This window comes from Anas acuta, chromosome 19 (genome assembly GCF_963932015.1).
Source record: "Anas acuta chromosome 19, bAnaAcu1.1, whole genome shotgun sequence".
Lineage (NCBI taxonomy): Eukaryota > Metazoa > Chordata > Aves > Anseriformes > Anatidae > Anas > Anas acuta.
In genome coordinates, this window is record NC_088997.1 from 11,132,733 (window position 1) to 11,152,024 (window position 19,292).

Genomic DNA, 19,292 nt, shown 5'->3' on the forward strand with positions numbered 1-19,292 from the left:
TACTAGCCTCCTCATTTCTCCATCCCAATGCCTTTTCTAGATTTATTCCCAACAGTCTGCTTTGGCAGGAGGTCTATGTCAGAAAGTGCAGAACTGCTGTCTTTTCAGCAGGTATTTTGCAGTATGGAAAAAGGAAAAGGATGCCAGCCCTTGTTCTAAGATGTGAATGTTTCTGTCAAGGGTTTGAAGTTCACAGGGGTGATATTTGCAGTGGTAGTACTACTGTTGTGACTCTATCAGGGTACTTGTTCACTTCCTTGACCTGCAAGATGCTACATTTTACCTTTTTGGTCTGGTTATACATTACAACTATCTCCATTTTGCTCTAGATCAAGGTATTTTTTTAAAAAAGTCTGCCTGTCCTGTCTATGACAATGCATATTGGCACCAGCTATGGTATACTTTGAGGATATTGTGCGTTTTTGCATAAATGAAGTTATGTATCACGAGCTGAATGGCCATTTCTGTAGACACTGCTAAGGTTTTACAGTAATTAGCTTTTGGCAGTTGGTACCCATGGCAGTGAATGCATACAGAAATATACCTTGAAGAATAGGAGCACAAATTGCTTTTTTTTTTTTTTTGGTCTTACATTTAAAATTTTGCAAAATTTGAATAATTCCTATTCTTGAACAGTAGACATCAAATTCTGAAGTTATGATCTGCCTTTCAGGCCATTTTCTATATTACCTGATATTGATTACAATGATGATTACAATTGCTATGTATGCTGTTTAGTGACACATACAAGGACTGATATTTACTCAGTATTCCCTTTTCTTCCTAGATCTCCATCTGCTGGTAGACGTAGCTTGCAAGCAGGGGCACTTTCCAAAGGAAGAAATAAGAGAGTGAGAAGTGGGTGACAAGTATGTGAAAATGTGCAGCAGCTGCCAGCTGGGTTCTCTTGTCAGACTCCAGAGGCAATGTCTTGCACACAACAGGCACTTTGGATCATTTCAACTGTTTATTTAAAAAAAAAAAAAAAAAAGACTATTTTTTTTTTAATTTCATTCTAACTTTGTGAGGTGTTAGTCACTCCATGCTTTTTTACACCTCTTCCATTACATTTTCTACCCGACAAGTTATAAAGTGTCTAGTGGTCAGAATATTTAATATGAAGTAAATACTTAGCTGCTCATTTTTTTTAGATATGGAAAATCTGGATTTCCTGTAAACAGGAACAGCCTTAAAAGCTTTTTCCAAAACTTTCTTACTGGGAAGCAAGTTGTTTTTAGTGCTGTATTTGGAATCTTTTTATTTAACATTGTTGGAAGCTACAGTGTACTCGGCACATATGCTGTTTGGTGCTCTCACCGTCTTTGCTTGAAGTCATACTGTGGCTCTTTAATGGGAATTGTGTATGAAACAAAAGCACAGGAAAGTCACAAGATTCTAGGTCTGAATGGGTCAGGGATTTCAGGAGAGCAGCTATGGGAAAGATGAGCTAATTTTCTGAGTGATTAACCAGGAAATGCTCTTCTTTCCTAAACCAACGCTCTGTTTCAGTAACAAGTGTGTTCCTTCTGGTGGGTATCTGTTACACATGACAGCTGCTGATCTTTTACATTTATGGAGAATTGTCCTGTTTTAATAATTTCTTTTTGATTCTCATAATATATGTAATGGTAAGTTATCTGTTGTTTTAGTACTTTATTTTAAGTAGGTCTTAAATACATTGTAACATATTAAATCTGATTCTATTTATATTGATAGTAGATTTAAAGTTTTTAATAGCTATGCATTTGTGTTAATATACTGTTTAAGGGATAAAGTGGGCACAGTGTATATTTATGTTAGGGAAATACATGTGAAAGAGCACCTAAAACATAGATTTAATTGTGTCATCTGTGTTCATGCTTCTTTTAAAATTAATTAGAGCCAGTCCTTTCACACAAGAAAGAAAAAATTTATCAGGACTGTCTCAGCTATACCCTCCAGCACTTTATGTAGCTTCTAGCTGTGGTAGGATGTCCTAAGTGAACATCGAGTGGTAGAATGAACCGGGGCAAAGCCTTTGATTATTCACCAGCAGTCCAAACTAGACAAATGCAATCTGAGGATGCTTTTAGGTCAAGGCTAGTGGGAGTGTTACCATCCTGGTTGTCCTCAGATTTGTTATCCTGTATTGTATGTTACAGGATATATGTGCAGTACAATTTCAGTTGACATGAATAGTGAAGGGTTAGGTGGTTATGTTCAAGTCCTACTTCTTAAATGAAAGTATATGGAAACCATTTGTATATGAATGAGAGTATTTGGGTAGTTAAAAGGAAAAGTTTTTCAATAACATTGCTGGAGCTCATCACCTAAATTTGCTTTCATGCCCTATAGCTGACATGGCTCGAGACTGTTGCATAATATGCTGTGGAAATTGTGGATGGTCTGTGTCCTGTAGGAGCTGGTGCCATCAATAGTAATGGGGTTTGACAGCAGCAGACTAGCCCTCACAGACCAAGGGGTAAGGAGATGCACTTAGAAGGATTTTGGCTTATCAAACTGGAGCTGCTACCTCTTTAATTCACATACACTACAAAGGGAACAGTTTACCTTTCTTATTCCTGCTTGCCAACCAAAAGATTTGACACTTTTGGAGATTTAAGATAGGGGAATCTCAGGGTCTTAGATAATGCTCTGTTGTTTTAAAGGCAAATTACGAAAACTTTCATATTACAATTTTTTAATATGCTGATTCAGAAAGGCTTTGGAGCTGGCTCTCCTGATGTACATCGCTTTCAGAACACACATGGATGTAAGCTCTCTTCATTCTTAATCAGCTCACCCTGACGTAGGGAGAGAGCCCAGGAGAAAGGGCACTCGCTAGCTTAGGAAATTAGTATATTGCTGCACAAGGCCTCAGGAGTCTCAGGTGGCCCTCTAGACTGAAGGTCTAGCGCTTCAGCACCTTAATGTGGATCTAGTTCAGTCAGTAAATAATAAAAAGTAACTTCTGTAGTAAGACCTTGTTTTTAACTATATTCTTGTTAATGGGAACTCAATGCAATTTTGTTTACCTTGTGGATGTTCTTTTATCATCCTGCTCAGACAGCATGGTTGCACCAATCTGCAATAAATTAAACTTTCAAACTGAAATATTGCACCTATATTTTCTTTCTTTTGATTTACAAATGATGTATTATCATCGTTGGAAAAAGTCCTTCATGTTTCAGCAGTTCCTCCTGCCACTTTTTTCACCATACAACCATTACCCCTGCAACCACACTCTTTATTTTTAAAAGTGGAGCAATTCTTCTTTGTGTAACCTTCTACTTTCAAGGAGTTACTCTAGGGATTAGTTTAGTTGTACACGTAACAACAACAAAAATGTTCATTAATCTCCACTTTCTTGAAGGTGCTTTTTCCTGAGCACCAGGAACAATGACAAGTGACTCTCCGAACTCCTGCCTGGATCATACGCCTTCTGCAGGCAGGGCATTGTTTTCACGTTTGTTTCTGAGTGCCCTCCTTGAGCACCACTCCATCGTGCGCCCGTTCACAAATTTCCAGTTGCAACCTTACTTTGAGGTTATAGGTCTGACCTGCAGCATTATTCACCTCTCGGTGATGTCAGAGGAGAATAACAGTTGAATTCCAGACCTCTGACATCAGCCTGACCTGAAGCCTCGCAGCAAGCAGCAGCCAGAAAAGGGCTACTGCTGCCTCTCGATGGGCGGCAGCGTGGGGAAGGCCGGGGGAAACGCGGGGAGCCCGGCGGGGCCGGGCCGGCGGGGCGGGAGGGGGCGCCCGGGAGCGGGGCCGGGGCCGGGGCCGGGGCGGGCGCTCGGCGCTGCTCCACCCTCACTTTGTGCCAGCAGGTAGGAGCCGCGAGCCGGGAGCCGCGGCCGCCTCGCAGCCCTCCCGCGCCCGGCGCTCGCCCACGGGCGCTGCTGCGGCAGGAAGGCGGCTCCGCGCCCGCCGCGGGATCCGGCCGCCCCCGGCCATGGTCGAGCAGCCCCGCGGGGCTCGCCGCGGCCGCGCTGCCCGTGCCTCGGCTGCCGCCCTGCGCCGCGCATAGAGCCGGTGCCCGCACGGGCTGCGCGGCGAGGGAGCCCCGGGTACTCCGCGGGAGTGCTCCCGACAGGGGGCCGGCTTCTTTCCCGAGGCTGCGGGTTGCATGCGGACACTTCACTTGCAGCCATGCCTGCCCCGGGAGCTTTCTGTCTGCGGTAATTTTCTCCCTTTGATCTCGCTGGATTCTCCGTCGGGCTGTGGAGCGCCACTCGCACCTACCTGCCTGCTGCATGTGCGTGAGGCGGCTTGTCTTCCGTGACTTCTTTTTCGAACGTTCCTTACTTTTAAGGACAGATTGCGTTTCTAAAAAGGAGCAAGAAGACCCGAACCAAACGTCGTCAGACGCACATGGTTTCCTTAAGCTACTGGAAGTAACTTTTTCTGGGATTTGTAGAAGCATTTCCATCTGTCCCAGCCCCTGCGGGTTGCAGCAGGCGTGCTGCCTAACAGGTTTGCAGATTTTTTTTTTTTTTAATCACTTCTTCTCTTCACAGCGGAGTGATCACTTTTTAGTTGCACATAACCCCTGTGTAAACTCTCCTAGTTATGAAGACTCCTCGACACGTTTCATGTGACTTTGGGAAAGACCATGGAATTTTATGTTGTTGTTGTTTTTTTTAATTTGTGGGGCCTTTAGTTGGGATCTTCTTGGAAGTGATCATACCAGAACCCATAGTGTGAAGGAAACAAGATATGCGGTAACTTTTTGCTTGATACCTGCTTTGCTTCGTGTCTAAACTTTTAGCATGTTTTGGGGCCTTCTTAAAATCTCCTGGGAACTTGAAACTATGAAGAGAAGCTTCGTACGTCAATAATTATCCTTGGGAATTGCACCGAAAGTCAGACCAAGCCTGGATTGTTAGGAGAAAACTAGAACTGATATGTAAGCCTGAATGAAGCATTTCTGGCACAGGAAGGATGGAAGGGATTGATTTGATTTGGAAGGGAACAATATAGTAACAAACTTTTGTTTTTACCAAATATGCAAGAAATACCTCCTGCATAATTTTTAAGAAGGATACCAGTAACTGTAGACAACATCCAACTTTAAGAGCATGAGCATATATTGTGGAAGAGATGCCTTGCTGGCAAGAAGATGTGTCTATCAAGCGTATGTGAGATGGATGTTTTGAACCTGGCAATCTTCCTTACTCTTGGGAAGGAGACACCAGGACGTTGCGTCCATGGAGGAACCTCCCTGTGTGTGCCTCCTCTCTGCAGACCTGACGAGTTCTTAATGCTGCGGGAGATTCCTCTGTGTCTGAACTGAACCTGTCCTTGCGACCTGCTCATTCTCTTTCACTGATCTTTCTGGATCTGTCTTCTAGAGGAGGGACTCATAACTTCAGTGGTTGTTTTTTTTTTTTTTTTTTTTTTTTTTTTTTCCTGGTTTAAAGTATGCTTTTCAGCTCCGAGCAGCCTCTGAGCACGTGGCACCAAGGAAGGGAAGCGATGATGGCGAGAAGCAGGAGGGCCACACAGTGAGCAGTGCTAGCAGTGGCTGGTACCTGAGCCCCTCTCTCCCCATTTTCTCGTGCCCCAGGAGCCAGCACTGCACGCCCTGCACCCGCTGTTGGAAGCTGCTGGCAGGGCGAGGACGCGTTCGGAGCGGTATGTGTGGCCGGAGCGAGCTGCTGCAGCTGGTAGCATGAGTGGTGGCCCCCAGCTGCAGCTGGCTGTCCTCTGGCCTTGGCTGCTCATGGCTACCCTGCAGGTAGGACTTGGCCATACAGGGCTGGCGCTGGCAGCGGCAGTCGAGTCTGAGAGGTCAGCGGCACAGAAGGCGATCATTAGGGTGATCCCCCTGAAAGTGGAGCCGATCATACTGGAGGGAGAGTTCGCAAACGTCGCTGAGGTTACTCCAGCCGAAGGAAAACTGCTTCAGGTAAGAGCAGCTCTGTTTTATCCAGCCCTGCCAATCTCACGATCCCACTCTTTGTATCTTTGCCCCCCTTTTTCTCCTTGCTGCTCCAACTTCCAGCATGAAGCATTTGGCTGTATTTCCCGACTACACGTTTATAACCTGAGCAACGAGGTATTTTTCATGTGAGCTGTCCACCTGTTTTGTTTCTTTGTGCTGCTGCTCTTCAACCCTGCACAGTGTTTTGAGGCAGAAGTGCTAAGTGGTTGCCTCTTCATTCTGCTACCATCTGTAGTTGTGCTGGTATTAATGTTAATTTTGGATATGGTCAATCGATCCCAGGAAGATTATTGCATATCTTAATAGATGGTATAAAGCTGACTGTGTTGAGTCACATGCTGGGACACTAAACATCTAACAGAAAACATGATTATTTTTCTTTCTGAAATCTGTGCACACTTCTGCTAATAGCTAGGGTTCTGTTACAGCTAAAACACACGTACAGGTGTTGTCCCCCAGAATTACTGACCCTTCCAGCTGTAGTCTTGCCTGTAGTACCACCTGTAACTGGAAGCTGCATTTTACCCATCCAGTGATTCCTGTACAGTGCCACCACCATGTATGTTAGTAAGTGAAATTCATGTTGACTTCTGACCTCTTCTAAGAAAGGAGAGCATCTGAACATCTCACTGTGAGACACAGATGCTACTGAGGGCTGTGCTGTTCAGTGAACAGGCTGATCTCCTGTTTACAATGTGCTTTGAGATCAGTTTCTGAGACTTTGTGTATTCTCTTTTCTGTTGGCAATTTGCTCATCAGGTGCTTTATTCTTGAAAACCAAGAACGACAAAATCACCTATGTTAATATTGAACCTAATTTTTGCATGGCTATTTTCAGGCTTGACTTTGCAAATGTGGTATGTTGCAACCTGAATCTTAATTAAGGCTGTAACCTGTAAATTTAAGTTAAAATCAAAAGTTTTTTGTAGTCTTAAAAGAAAAGAAATGCGGTTGAGCCAGCTTTAAAATAGAGTCACATGGCTGAAAATTAAAATAGATAATTTGTGACGTTTATAGATCCTGTTTGCAAAGCCTTTTCAACTAATCGGATAACTGGAATGAAAGCTATGTTATAAAGTTATATTACCAGGGTAAAAAATATCTTAGTCAAATGTACTCAAGGTCCTGTTCTGTCGTGAGGCAATGTCCAGGAAAGTCAATATTTATTTCTTACAAAAACTACAGTGGTGTTGCAACTGAGCACAAAGTATAGAGTATGGACCTTTTTGAAATGAAAAGGTGATAACCTCTTCTGTATGATGTTTGAATGTTTTTAACTGAATGCAGTGATTCAAACCATGATTTTTTGTGTCATGTGCAGTCATTGAAGCCCACCCTGCAGTGCAAACAAATAAGGCATTTTGAATACTAAGCCATGAATAGTGTAGGGTTTACAAAACTTCATTCTTTAAAAATCATCCTCAAAATGGAGAGGGTTACAGAAACACTAATCTAATCTTCTCGGTTTGTGTAAACAGACATGGACCTGCATTGTATATGATTTTAGGCCGTGGTCCTGCAGCTAGATTTGCACAGGTGATTGTTCCTATTCTGTATCTCTCTGAATTCCGGTGCTGTTTTGAAGGGTTTGCACATCCGGATCTGGTTTCAGGATTAGTGCGTGATGTTGGGACTAGGGGGGGGTCAAACTACCTGCTGCAGCAGGATGTTTGCATGGTGCTAGGCACAGGAAAGCTCGAGGAAAGCTCGAGTCCACCTCATCCAGCACCCTGTGTATCCTACAGCATAGTTTCTAATTATGCCACTGCATAATGAAACTTGTGATATTAAATGTCATGTCAGTATTTGGGTCCTGAGCCTTCAGTGGGTTCTTGACTTTGGAAAGTCAAAACTTGAGACCAAATGGGAAATGGAGCCATAACTGCTAAGGTAGAAAACGAGTAAGAAATTAGTAGGAAGAACTATTTTTAGTTTGCATTTAAACAGTCAGGTGTTAAATACATCTGAATTATGCTCTATTGGAAAATCTCATTTTACATGTAGTTGCCAACATCCCAGTCTTGCAAAAACGTTACAGGCCATGTGCTTAACTTTGATGTCATTGGAACTCTTTAGGTAAATAAACTTCAGCCTGTTCACACCTACCTTCATAATTGCTTCTTTATATGTAATTTAGGCATCTTTACAATTAATGAACTAAGAAGTCTAGTTTTACGTTGGTTTTGGATTGGCCTTCCTGGCTGTGTCGGAGTCAGTAAGATGCAGCCAGTCTTCATACGCATCACATGAGAACAGAAACTGAAGAGTTTAGCTTGGGAAAGGTGAATGCGTGGTCCAGTCCTGCTTTCAAGATAATGCTCTCTTAGGTCAGCAGGATAATGATGTTGCTTAAGGGTAAGTGCTACAGGATTAGGTCTATGTTCAAGTAATGTTCTAGTTAACTTCTAGGTTTCTTATGTTGTTTTGGTAAGTATAATTTTGGAAATACATTCCTAATTATATAGAACATCTAGCATATCAGTGATTGAGTCTCACCAACCATACTTACATGTATACCATAATATTTCCTTCTTCTCTCTTCCTCCTGACTTGTTCTCCAGGATCATCTACAGAAACTAACCTTGACCATAGTGCTGCATCCTTTAGTGACTTTAAAACTATCTTTCTTACCTCCCAAGTACCCCAAATGCCAAATTCCCACTCGTCCCCCTTTGCCTCATCGCCAGTTCTCTGGGAAATGTCTGGGTTTTCATTTTTGCCTTTTGCCTGTCGGAACACTGCAGGGACCCAACAGCACTGCCTCTGGCGCTGCAGAGGCTCAGGGCTGCTGCCGGATGATGCAAAGGGAGAGGAATTTCTCAAGTAGGCAGCGCCACTTCAGACTTTATAGGTCAAAAAACCAACACCTTAGACTTCTTACAGAAATCGTCTTCAAGCCTGTTCAGAGCACAAGCTTGCTCAGATATTACATGCTCTAAGCATTAACTATTGCTTAACAAGCGAGAAGTAGCATGTGTACTAGCTGGCAGTTTCCAGATGGCTGGAGGTTTAGACCTTTGTTGAGCTCACTGCGTGCAATAGTCTGCACTTCTGAAAAAAATTCCTGGGGAAGTCAGAAAAAGTCCCTGTATTAAAAATGGAAGAACCAAGCCTTTCAGACAAGTAGGCTGTAAAGAATGTATTTGGATCTTACTGGTAAATGGAAATCCAGCAGCAGCTAATGATTCAGCATGCCCTCCAAATCACAACTCCTGTAGCTGTTCGCCAGATCAGCTCCCTTCAATATGATTGCTAATGCAATTTCTACAACCTCTGTTTTTGATATTTTGCTGTTCTGTTAGTTTATTTCTGATGAATAAATCTTGTTTTCCTTCTTACCTAATGCCTCAGTTTCTATTTGGTACTGGAGAGAGTTCATGATGTTAATCTGAAGATATATAGGAAAATAAGGAAATGCATGGAAAGAAAAGGAGAGAGATTTTTAGAAACTTGACAAAAGGAGATATAAGATTTGGAGTCCAATTCGAGTCACAACAGAGTTCACATACAAATCGAATACTGTGGAAGAAAAAAACTTTATTTGAGAAATAGCACATCGCTTAATTAAAGGCTTTATAGAAAAGTGGGTATACAAGCATACATAAATAAAACAGCATTAGCATCTTTTTTTTTTTTTTTAAATTTGAGTATATATAACCTCGGTCTTGTATACAAGAGAAAGGATGGTACTGCTAGTAGGTATGGTGTGGCTAGGATCATTAATGGAGTTTTCTCTTTAGTTCTGGTGCTAGTATTTTTGGAAATAATATTAAAAGTTTGAAAAAGTCCCAAACAATAACATTTGAAAAGAGATACCTAAACTCTAACTACTGTCTTTAGTACAGAGAAGGCAAACCGATGGTCAATCATTTTACATGCCTACATGCAGGAAAAAAAAATGAGGTAGTAGAAGTCTTACTTTATCACAAGTCTCACAATACTTTGTTTCATTTCCGTATAGTCTTAGCAGTTACATAATTAGGTGATTGCATGAGAAAGTCAACTTTCATTTACCCACTGAGCACATTGTTTTAGTTTATGACTGCAGAAAAAATCTTGACAGCACAGGACAAACTCCCTAAGTGCTGAGAACAAGGATTATCCTATTTTCCTCTCCCTCCAAAGAAATAAATTATTAAAAAACAATGTTTTTAAAGTCAGTCTTCTAGTTAGGGTAGAACAAGTGAGAATTAGAAGATCTTAAATCATAAGCTTTTTAGGTGTTATACACGATCAAAAAGCTGATTATCATTTATAGATGAAGTCAGAAAAGAAGCATGGTGCATTTTGAACAGCAGTGACGATTAACCATTGCAGTTACCTTGAAGTTACATACTGGCATGGTGAATTCAACATGATCATCCCAGAAATTGAGTGTTTCCAGTGTTGCAATGCATAGCGCTGCTGGGGAATTATAATCACCTACTTAAATGCTTGTAGAGGGTTACACTCCCAACCCGTAAGAAAGTAAATATATTAGTAGTTTTATATACTACCAGCTCCTGGATCAACAAAAGGATGTTGAGTGCATAATGTTGACAGAGATCAAAGAAGTGGGAAAGTCTAACCAAATGATAATGGGGACTTAAATTACCTGTGAATAAACTGGTCAGATAGCACAATACGAGTAAGTTCAAAGAAGTAATTTCTGCCTCTTGGAACAGCCAGTACTAGAGTACACAGAAAGATATTCTTGACTTAGTGTTGAGTAATGTGCAAGAACTAACTCAAAAGCTAGCAATAATTGAGCCACTTGTACTGACTGCAGTATAATAAAATTCATTGTCTGAGTACCAGAAAGTAGAACTCTGACAGCAACCTTTAGAACTGGGAATTGCAGCAAAGTGAAACAGTGCAACAAGTGGCTCTTATAGTTTAAAAGAAGTATCTTTCAAGGTAACATAGATACTACTCAAGAAAGTAAAAATAGTCTTAGGAAATGTCAAAAGGAATTAAAAAGGCGATTGTACTAAAAGGCAATTGATCTATTCTCCATTTAAGAAAGAGTTTGAAGGGCTTAAAACTGAAATCTGCCACTAAGGATGTTTCTCAGATACTCCCTGGTGTACCATCTGTTGCTGGCCCTTGTCCCCGTAGGGGACCCATGGAGGCAAAGACCCATCCTGAGCTGAAGATTTTCATTACTAAAGAGGGCATAAATCTGGAGGCTCAAGTATTTACATGGGGCAGGCATAAGGAGCAGAAATAAAACCAAGAGCAGCAGAGCAATGCTGCATGGTCAGAAGGCTGTGTCAACAGGGCTCAGTGACAGTCAGCACAGGACTCCTGGCCATACACACCCTTCCTGGAATGGCTCCAAGGAGCAAGTGGACATTTCCCAAAGATAAGCTGGCAGGAGGGATGAGGTTAAAAGGGAAAAATTCTTTTTTTTTTTTTTTTTTTTTCTGTGCCTCCATAAAGCTATATGTTTGGTAGGCATTTCATGCAGATTATGAAAGTCTAGACTGAATTGCATGTGAATTCATGATTATTTTTTTTTAAATGGAAGCTCTCAGAATTATCCAAGTAAGACAAACTTTGTTTGATCAAAGAGAGGTCTGTTTTATTAGAATTTATTTTAAACAAAAATTGTGTTACATTTTTATATATAACACAATATACTACAATTGTATCTCTGTGTTTTTCTATGCTTAGAGCTCTCAAAAGTGCATTAAAGCTTTCTGTGGACTTTCCCCCTAAGTCTTATTCCAACTGAAAACAAGAAAGTTTTAACCTAAAAGAAAGAAAGTAATAAATGAATACAATGGAAAACTTTGATCTTCAGGTCCAACTGTCTTCAGTATCATAAAATCTGTGTAGCAGGGGTTGCCAAGAATCAAATACACGACATTTTGGTTTATAAACAAAGCTGAGTGGTAAGCTGAAACTCAGAGTATGGGGTTGTAGAGCGCACTCAAGCAGTCAACATTCAGATTTTACCACTGGTTCTTTCTTAGACAAGTCATAATCTCTTGGCATGTTTAGGAATTTATTTCTAAAACAGGTAGATGTGAAATGTCTAAAGACAAGTACATATGTCAGTAAAATACTGAACCATGTGTGTATTTATCTCTTTCGCTTTTCTGCTATATGTTTTTGTTGTTGTTGTTTGGTATGGTTTTGTTTTTGTTGTTTTGTTCCTTTTTTTTTTTTTTTCCTGTAGGGTGCAAGCTGCTCTATGTTCAATAGTTGCATCCAGTCCCTTTAGACTTGAAGTATTGATGTATTGCATATGTTGTTTTAGATATGTATTTTTAAGTAGTTGCTCTGTTTTCAGATTTGTGGTGTTTTCTCTTGTTATCTCACAAAAAGCAACTACAAAGCCTGGGTTTTGTTACTTTGCATCCTTCTTGGTGTCACATACTTCATTGGTCATTTTCTTGTCAAATTAAGCAACCCTACAGATGAATTGAAGTCCATCTTGGTACAGAATTTATTTTTTTTTTTTTTTTTCACAAGACATAATATCAGTGCAATCTTTTTACCTAAATAATCAACTTTCAAAATAGCTGTGCCTGTAAGTGATGAAAAGAGAGGAATCCTGTGCTGTCATTCCTGTTTTAATGCTATCTTTGTGTGCATCAAAAAGTAAATACTAAGAAAGTAATGAAAGTGATTCTCCTTTTATACACCATGTTAGTAATGTCTCTCTGGAGAGCTTTACCTATTTCTGGTACCCAAGTGTTAAGAAGGATATGGAAGTATTGAGAGAAACTGTAGGGAGAGCTACAGAAATGATCCCACCTACAAAGCGTAATGCTTAAGGAGCTCAACTATTTTCAGCTTTTTCAAAGTGCAAAATGAAAACTGCAGTATATATGTATCCATTTATAATTAGTATTGCCTACAAGGAGAGGGTGAGAGCAGCTTAGCAAAGACATAGCCAGATCTAGTAGCTGAAAACTAAAATTAAATAACCAGTGTTACACAATTGATTACCTCATTTTTTTTAGATAAAATAGATAGGTTCTTTACGGTAAGTAAAATTAAAGGTTACAACAAATCATCAGGCAAAATTTTGGTTATCCCTCCATTCTAGGTCCTTAAAATTGCATTAGATACAGACAACAAGAAAGGGTATGAAGTAGGCATAAATGGCCTGGATGGTCATGGTGGTCTCTTGTCTTGGAGTTCTGTGATTTTTTTTAAAAAACATCTCTGTTTTTCCAGTATTTCACTGTCATCCGAGAAATAAAGTGTTGTACTGCCTTTCATATGCCCATAACACTTTCAGCCTGCATTTGGACCTGGCGCTTAAGGACAGTGGTTTGGTGGGTGACATTGGTAGTAGGGTGATAGCTGAACCAGGTGATCTTGAAGGTCTTTTCCAACCTTAATGATCCCATGATTCTAAGGAATTGTAATCTCATGCTTTGGAGCTTCTGGCTTGATGCCCACATGGCTTGTCACCTTGTCACTTCCCTAGCCCTGAAGGGGCTAGTTAAGGGCATTAGTGGCCCCTTGATTTCTCTTTTGTTCAGTCATTAGGTCTCCGGTGATCATCTTGGTTAATCTAATGTGCATTACTCTGCTCACTGTCAGGGCAGTTGCATAAATGTAAAGGATTGGCGTATACAGATATTCTGATTACATAGTTGAATTATTTTTTGTGGCCATAAACTCTGTGAAAAAAAAATTAAAGTTTTTGTACAAAGCTCCGTTATGATCTCTGTTAATTTAGAATGCAAATCAAGCAGTTTAGGGATTAAATTTACTATGGTTTTGCCAAAGGATACATGAAAAAAATAGAATTTAGGCTATCTGCTTCAAAAGCACTTCAGCAACTGCTGTTCCATGGAACCTTTGTTCATCTAGGTAGATTTGCTTTGGTTGGCCTGTGGATCCCTGCAGAAGGGATACTTCTGCATCATTATAGGAACTAGGAGAGAAAGATTGCGTTCAGGTATGAAAAATGAATAGCATTCTAGTGCTCTTGCAGACGTGAAGCCATTTTCCTTCCAAATGCCTTGAAGTTCAATAGTAGAGCAGAGTAGCTTCAGTGAAGACACAGGCTAAAAAAGGATTTGGGGAGATTGCCACATGGCAGAACAGAAGGGAGAACTTGAGAAGATATTCTAGGGAGTGAATGAAGAACATTGATTCTTTCATTTGTTTGTTTTTGTTCAGGATCATAGGCAAAATGTTAATATTGTTTCCTGAATGTTTAAATATAACAAAAATCTTTAAGGATATGAAAGTCAAATAACAAAGTGTGCACTGTGGCAATTCCTGTAACTTCCTGGATCACAATTTGAATCAGAAGTTACTGCTTAGCAAGTTAGTCATAAGGTTTCTCTTTAGACCACCATCCAGTGAAGAAATACAGCCTCAGAAACCCTAGTGAACTATGTCTTAAAGTCGCAGGAGGGGCAACATATGTATCTCTGCTACTGCTTCTATGTTGAATCATGTTACTTACAAAATGATCTTAGTAACTTTTATTTACCATGACAATTTTACACCAAAATAATTGGAACATCACAAAGATCCTGAAGAGATAAGAAGGAGCTCCCTCTTGCCATGCTATACCTTAGTTATTCTTTTGTTCCATGCTATGGGTGCACATATGTCCCCAAATGATAACATTTTCTAAATGTTATCTATCATTTAGAAAATAATTTTTTCTAAATATTTCCCTACCACCACAAAATTCTGTCTCCGTCCTCCCCGTTACTCCCTCTTTCATCTGGTCTCATTGGTCTTATTCATATAAGCTTAAAACCACCTCAGGTCATATAGTTTCAGACAGCTTTTTTTTTTTTTTTTTAATTACTCATCTGCTTTATGGAGTATTTTCTTTTATCTTTGCCCCTTACATTTTCATCCTACTTTTTGGTCAGAACAATGTTTTTTGTTATTTTTCTGTATGTGTTCTCCCTGATCACCATCAGTACATAAAATTGCTGTTGCCTGGTGTCATGTGGGACAGTTTGGTTTCTTCATTTCTTTGTGATCATCTGCTCTTTTGCAGTTGTTATTTTTTTTAACTGACTCCTCCAGGGTATTTTTGACATCTGTTTTGTCTCTGATGAGGAAGACTGCTGCACCAAAAGCTGTTATTTGTAAATTTTGTACAAAGTATACCTTCATGAGAGGTGCAGGTAGTTGTAGTCTAATTTGTTTGGATGATGTATGAATCACAGAATCATTAAGGCTGGAAAAGATCTTCAAGATCATCGGGTACAACCATCACCGTACTACCAATGTCACCCACTAAACCATGTCCTTAAGCACCAGGTCCAACCTTTCCTTAAACATCCCAAGGGATGGTGATGCCACCCCTTCCCTGGGCAACATACAGCTCCTATAAGCCCTGTGTTAGAAAAGATTATCAAAATTATTTCTGTGGCTTCTTGCTTGAGAAAACACCATACACCATTTCTGATTGTTGCACCTAGTAATGGCTTGAGTTACTGCTAACCCATGCTTTCATGCTCCCCTGCTTCCTTGTGACTGCCTGTTTTGAGATTGCTTTCCCCATAAACCAAACACTAGGGGATGCCCATGGGGAAGGTTCCTGCTGAGTCTTCCCTAAGAAAACCAGTCATAGTTTCCTGTGAAGGTTGGGGGCAGCTTGGGATGCAGTGACCATGAGATGGTGGAGTTCAAGATGGAACTTGGTGGAAGAAGTAAGGCTAAAAGTAGGATTGCAACCCTGGACTTTCAGAGAGCCAACTCTGACCTCTTCTGGGACCTGCTTGGGAGTATCTCATGGGCTAGAAGGCAAGGGTGCATGTGAGAGCTGGGCTACAGCACTTTTTCCAAGCTCAGGATTGGTGCATCCCTAAGAGTAGGAAATTGAGGAAGGGGGGCAGGAAACCTGCGTGGATGAGCAGGGAGCTCATTGATAAGATCAAAAGGAAGAGGAAGGTTTAAGAAATGTGGAAAAAGGGCCCGTCCACTTGGGAGGCATATAGAAGTGTTGTCAGGGCCTGCAGGGATGTGACAAGGAAGGCTAAAGCCCACCTAGAGATGAGGCTTGCAAAAGAGATAAAAGATAATAAGAAGGGTTTTTTTAAGTATGTAAACAGTAAAAGGAAGACTAGGGATAATATGGGTCCCTTGCTGAACGACAGGGGTGTCCTGGTAACAGGAGATGCTTAGAAGGTGGAGATACTGAATGCTTTCTTTGCTTCAGTCTTTGCTTCAAGGACTCCCCCCCGGAACTCCTTGACCCTGGAGGGAGGAGAAAGAGTCTGGGAAGTGGAGATCTCCCCCCTTGTTGACAAGGGAGTGGTTCGGGAGCGTCTGAGTGGGCTCAACGCACACAAATCCATGGGTCCTGATGGTATGCATCCACGTGTGCTAAGGGAGTTGGCAGAGGTGATCGCCGAACTGCTCTCTATCATCTTTGAAAGGTCCTGGAGAACAGGAGAGGTGCCTGAAGACTGGAGCATAGCCAATGTCACTCTGGTCTTCAGGAAGGGCAAGAAGGAGGATCTGGGAAACTACAGACCAGTCAGTCTCACCTCTGTCCCTGAAAAGGTGTTGGAACAGCTTGTTCTGGATGTCATCTCCAAGCAATTGGAAGAGAAGAAGGTTATGAGGAGTAGTCAGCATGGATTCACCAAGGGGAAGTCATGCTGGACCAACCTCGTTGCCTTCTATGATGGCATCACCAGCTGGGTAGATGAGGGGAGAGCAGTAGATGTCATCTACCTTGACTTTAGCAAGGCTATCAATACTGTCTCCTATGACATCCTGCTAGCAAAGCTGAGAAAGTGTGGGATAGAGGAGTGGACAGTAAGGTGGGTTGAGAACTGGCTGACTGGCCAAGCTCAGAGGGTGGTGATTGGTGGAGCAGAGTCTGGCTGGAGGCCTGTGATTAGCGGTATTCCCCAGGGGTCGATGGTGGGTCCAGTCTTGTTCAACATCTTCATCGATGACCTTGATGAGCGAATAGTGTCTGCCCTCAGCAAGTACGCCGATGACACAAAGCTGGGAGGAGTGGCTGACACACCAGAAGGCTGTGCTGCCATTCAGCGAGACCTGGACAGGCTGGAGAGATGGGCAGGAAAAAAAACAAATGAGGTTTAGTAAGAAAAAGTGTAGAGTTCTGCACATGGGAAGGAACAACCCGAAGTATCAGTACAGGCTGGGAGATGACCTGCTGGAGAGGAGCTCTGAGGAGAAGGACCTGGGGTCCTGGTGGACGACAGGTTGACCATGAGCCAGCACTGTGCCCTTGTGGCCAAGAAGGCTAACGGGATCCTGGTGTGCATAAAAAGGAGCACGGCCAGCAAGTCAAGGGAGGTGATCCTCCCCCTCTCCTCTGCCCTGGTCAAGCCTCACTTGGAGTACTGTATCCAATTCTGGGCTCCCCGGTACAAAAAAGAAAGGGATCTCCTGGAAAGAGTCCAGCGGAGGGCCACAAAGATGATACGGGGCCTGGAGCATCTTCCCTATGAAGAAAGGGTGAGAGACCTGGGTCTGTTCAGCCTGGAGAAAACAAGACTGAGAGGGGATCTCATCAATGTGTATAAATACCTGAGGTGTGGGAGACAGAGGGACTTGGCCAACCTCTTTTCAGTGGTTTGCAGGGACAGGACAAGGAGTAATGGTCACAAGATAGAGCACAGGAAGTTCCACACCAACATGCGAAAGAACTTCTTCACGGTGAGGATGACAGAGCACTGCAACAGGCTGCCCAGGGAGGTTGTGGCGTCTCCTCTGGAGATATTCAAGGCCTGTCTGGATGCCTACCTGGGCAACCTGCTCTAAGGAACCTGCTTTGGCAGGGGGGTTGGATCCGATGATCTTTCAAGGTCTCTTCCAACCCCTTCAATTCTGTGATTCTGTGATTCCTTTTGCTGAAGACACCCAGATGGACCATCTTGCATCCACATGACACTGTAGAGCAGTCAGCCAGCCTATGGCACTGACTTTGGTAGGCTGAGGAAGATCAAAGAGCAGGAAATGCAGCAGTAAGGGGAAGCTTCAATTACAGCCATTGTCATTCAGGGAACTGCTAGCCAGGAAAGCAAGGAGAGGAGCGATGCTTGCCATGGCCTTTTCCAGGACTTCATTCAAAAATCATCTTTTGAAAGGTGCTCTGTGATGGTGATGGTAATGTATTTTTTACCTGCAAGGATATTGAGAGGGAAGCCAAAAAGTCTTCCACTGTTTTAACTTTTTTAATTCAGAAAGAGGGGCTACATAAAATTGAGTAAGCCTATTAAAAAAGAATGTAAGAAGGCAACTTAGAGTTATATCCTCACAGCGGATTTGAAGATATGGAAAGACACTACAGTAGGAAGGAGTTAAGATCAAATGTACCTCTGAAGAAATACTTTAAAAAAAAAAAAAGATAACATCAGACCTACATACCTAAGCATAAGGGTAAAAGAAAGTACATGAAAGCATCCTGAAAAAGCAAAGATTGTGGTAAAATGAGAAAAAGAGAAGGGATCATACATACTAACAAGCTAAAATATGTTAAAAACATAATGAAAAGAATTAGAATTTGTTCTTTGCAAAGAACAAAAACTTTGCAAAGGATAGAATAATTATTAATAGATTCTCTTTAGTCACATCAGAAGCAGAAAGTTTGCCAGACAATCTGTAGGAACTATACAAAATTGAAGTATAAAAGATGCACTCAGGGCAGCCAAATTGATATCAGAAAAATGAAAAATTTGTTCTTTCATCTGTCTCAGGCTGAAATGTCTGTAGATAAGATAATGATGTAGATAGACAAAATTAGCATTATCAGTCACCAGGATCAGGTGGTATTGACCCAACAGTTGTGGAGGATGAAATAGTTGAACTATTACCTATATTAATAAACTCATATTTAAAATAACCGGAAGGCAGCTGATGTGAAATTCCAAAATGCCCTCATTAAAGGCTTTTAAGGAAATTAAGGGTTGGAAGGAGAATACTGACTAAATAATTATTAGAAGATAGGAAGCAGATGGTAAGAATACCTGGCGCATTTTCACAGTGGAAGAAGCTGATGAATATTGTTCTGCAGACATATGTGATGGTAGCCATGCCATCCTGTACATTTATAAAGCACACAGGAGCTGAGTGCTTGGTAATATTTTAGAGCTTTCTAATACATTCAATAGATTGAAGTAATGAAGACAAGGATCAGCTATCAAATATTGCAAAAAGTACCATATAGTTCCTTGGGAACCATTGTTGCAAGTGGCCTCAACACATGGCTTTCAAGTGGTGCTTTTAAGCTTCATTTGATGCCCTTGGCACTTTGGCCTTCCTATCATCCTGGGTATATATCAGGATATCATCAGGAAGGCTTACTTCATCCTCCTGTTTCTCCCATTGATATCATCCTTCTTACCCTGCTTTGGAGCACAGATGATCAGCCCAGCCAGTGCTAGGGAGCAAGAATCAGATG

At 41.5% G+C, this 19,292-nt stretch overlaps 2 protein-coding genes across 2 annotated transcripts in view; both read left to right on the forward strand.

Moving 5' to 3' along the window:
* The window catches only part of HSF5 (heat shock transcription factor 5), a 30,165-nt gene extending 27,083 nt beyond the window's left edge, over positions 1-3,082 (forward strand). The window contains exon 6 of the mRNA XM_068656086.1: positions 788-3,082. Coding sequence (XP_068512187.1) covers positions 788-855 — 68 coding nt within the window. The 3' untranslated portion in view covers positions 856-3,082. The remainder of the gene's footprint in view (positions 1-787) is intronic.
* Positions 3,083-3,787: 705 nt separating this feature from the next.
* RNF43 (ring finger protein 43) overlaps positions 3,788-19,292 on the forward strand; it is a 66,665-nt gene continuing 51,160 nt past the window's right edge. Inside the window, exon 1 of the mRNA XM_068655834.1 lies at positions 3,788-5,896. Coding sequence (XP_068511935.1) covers positions 5,660-5,896 — 237 coding nt within the window. The 5' untranslated portion in view covers positions 3,788-5,659. The remainder of the gene's footprint in view (positions 5,897-19,292) is intronic.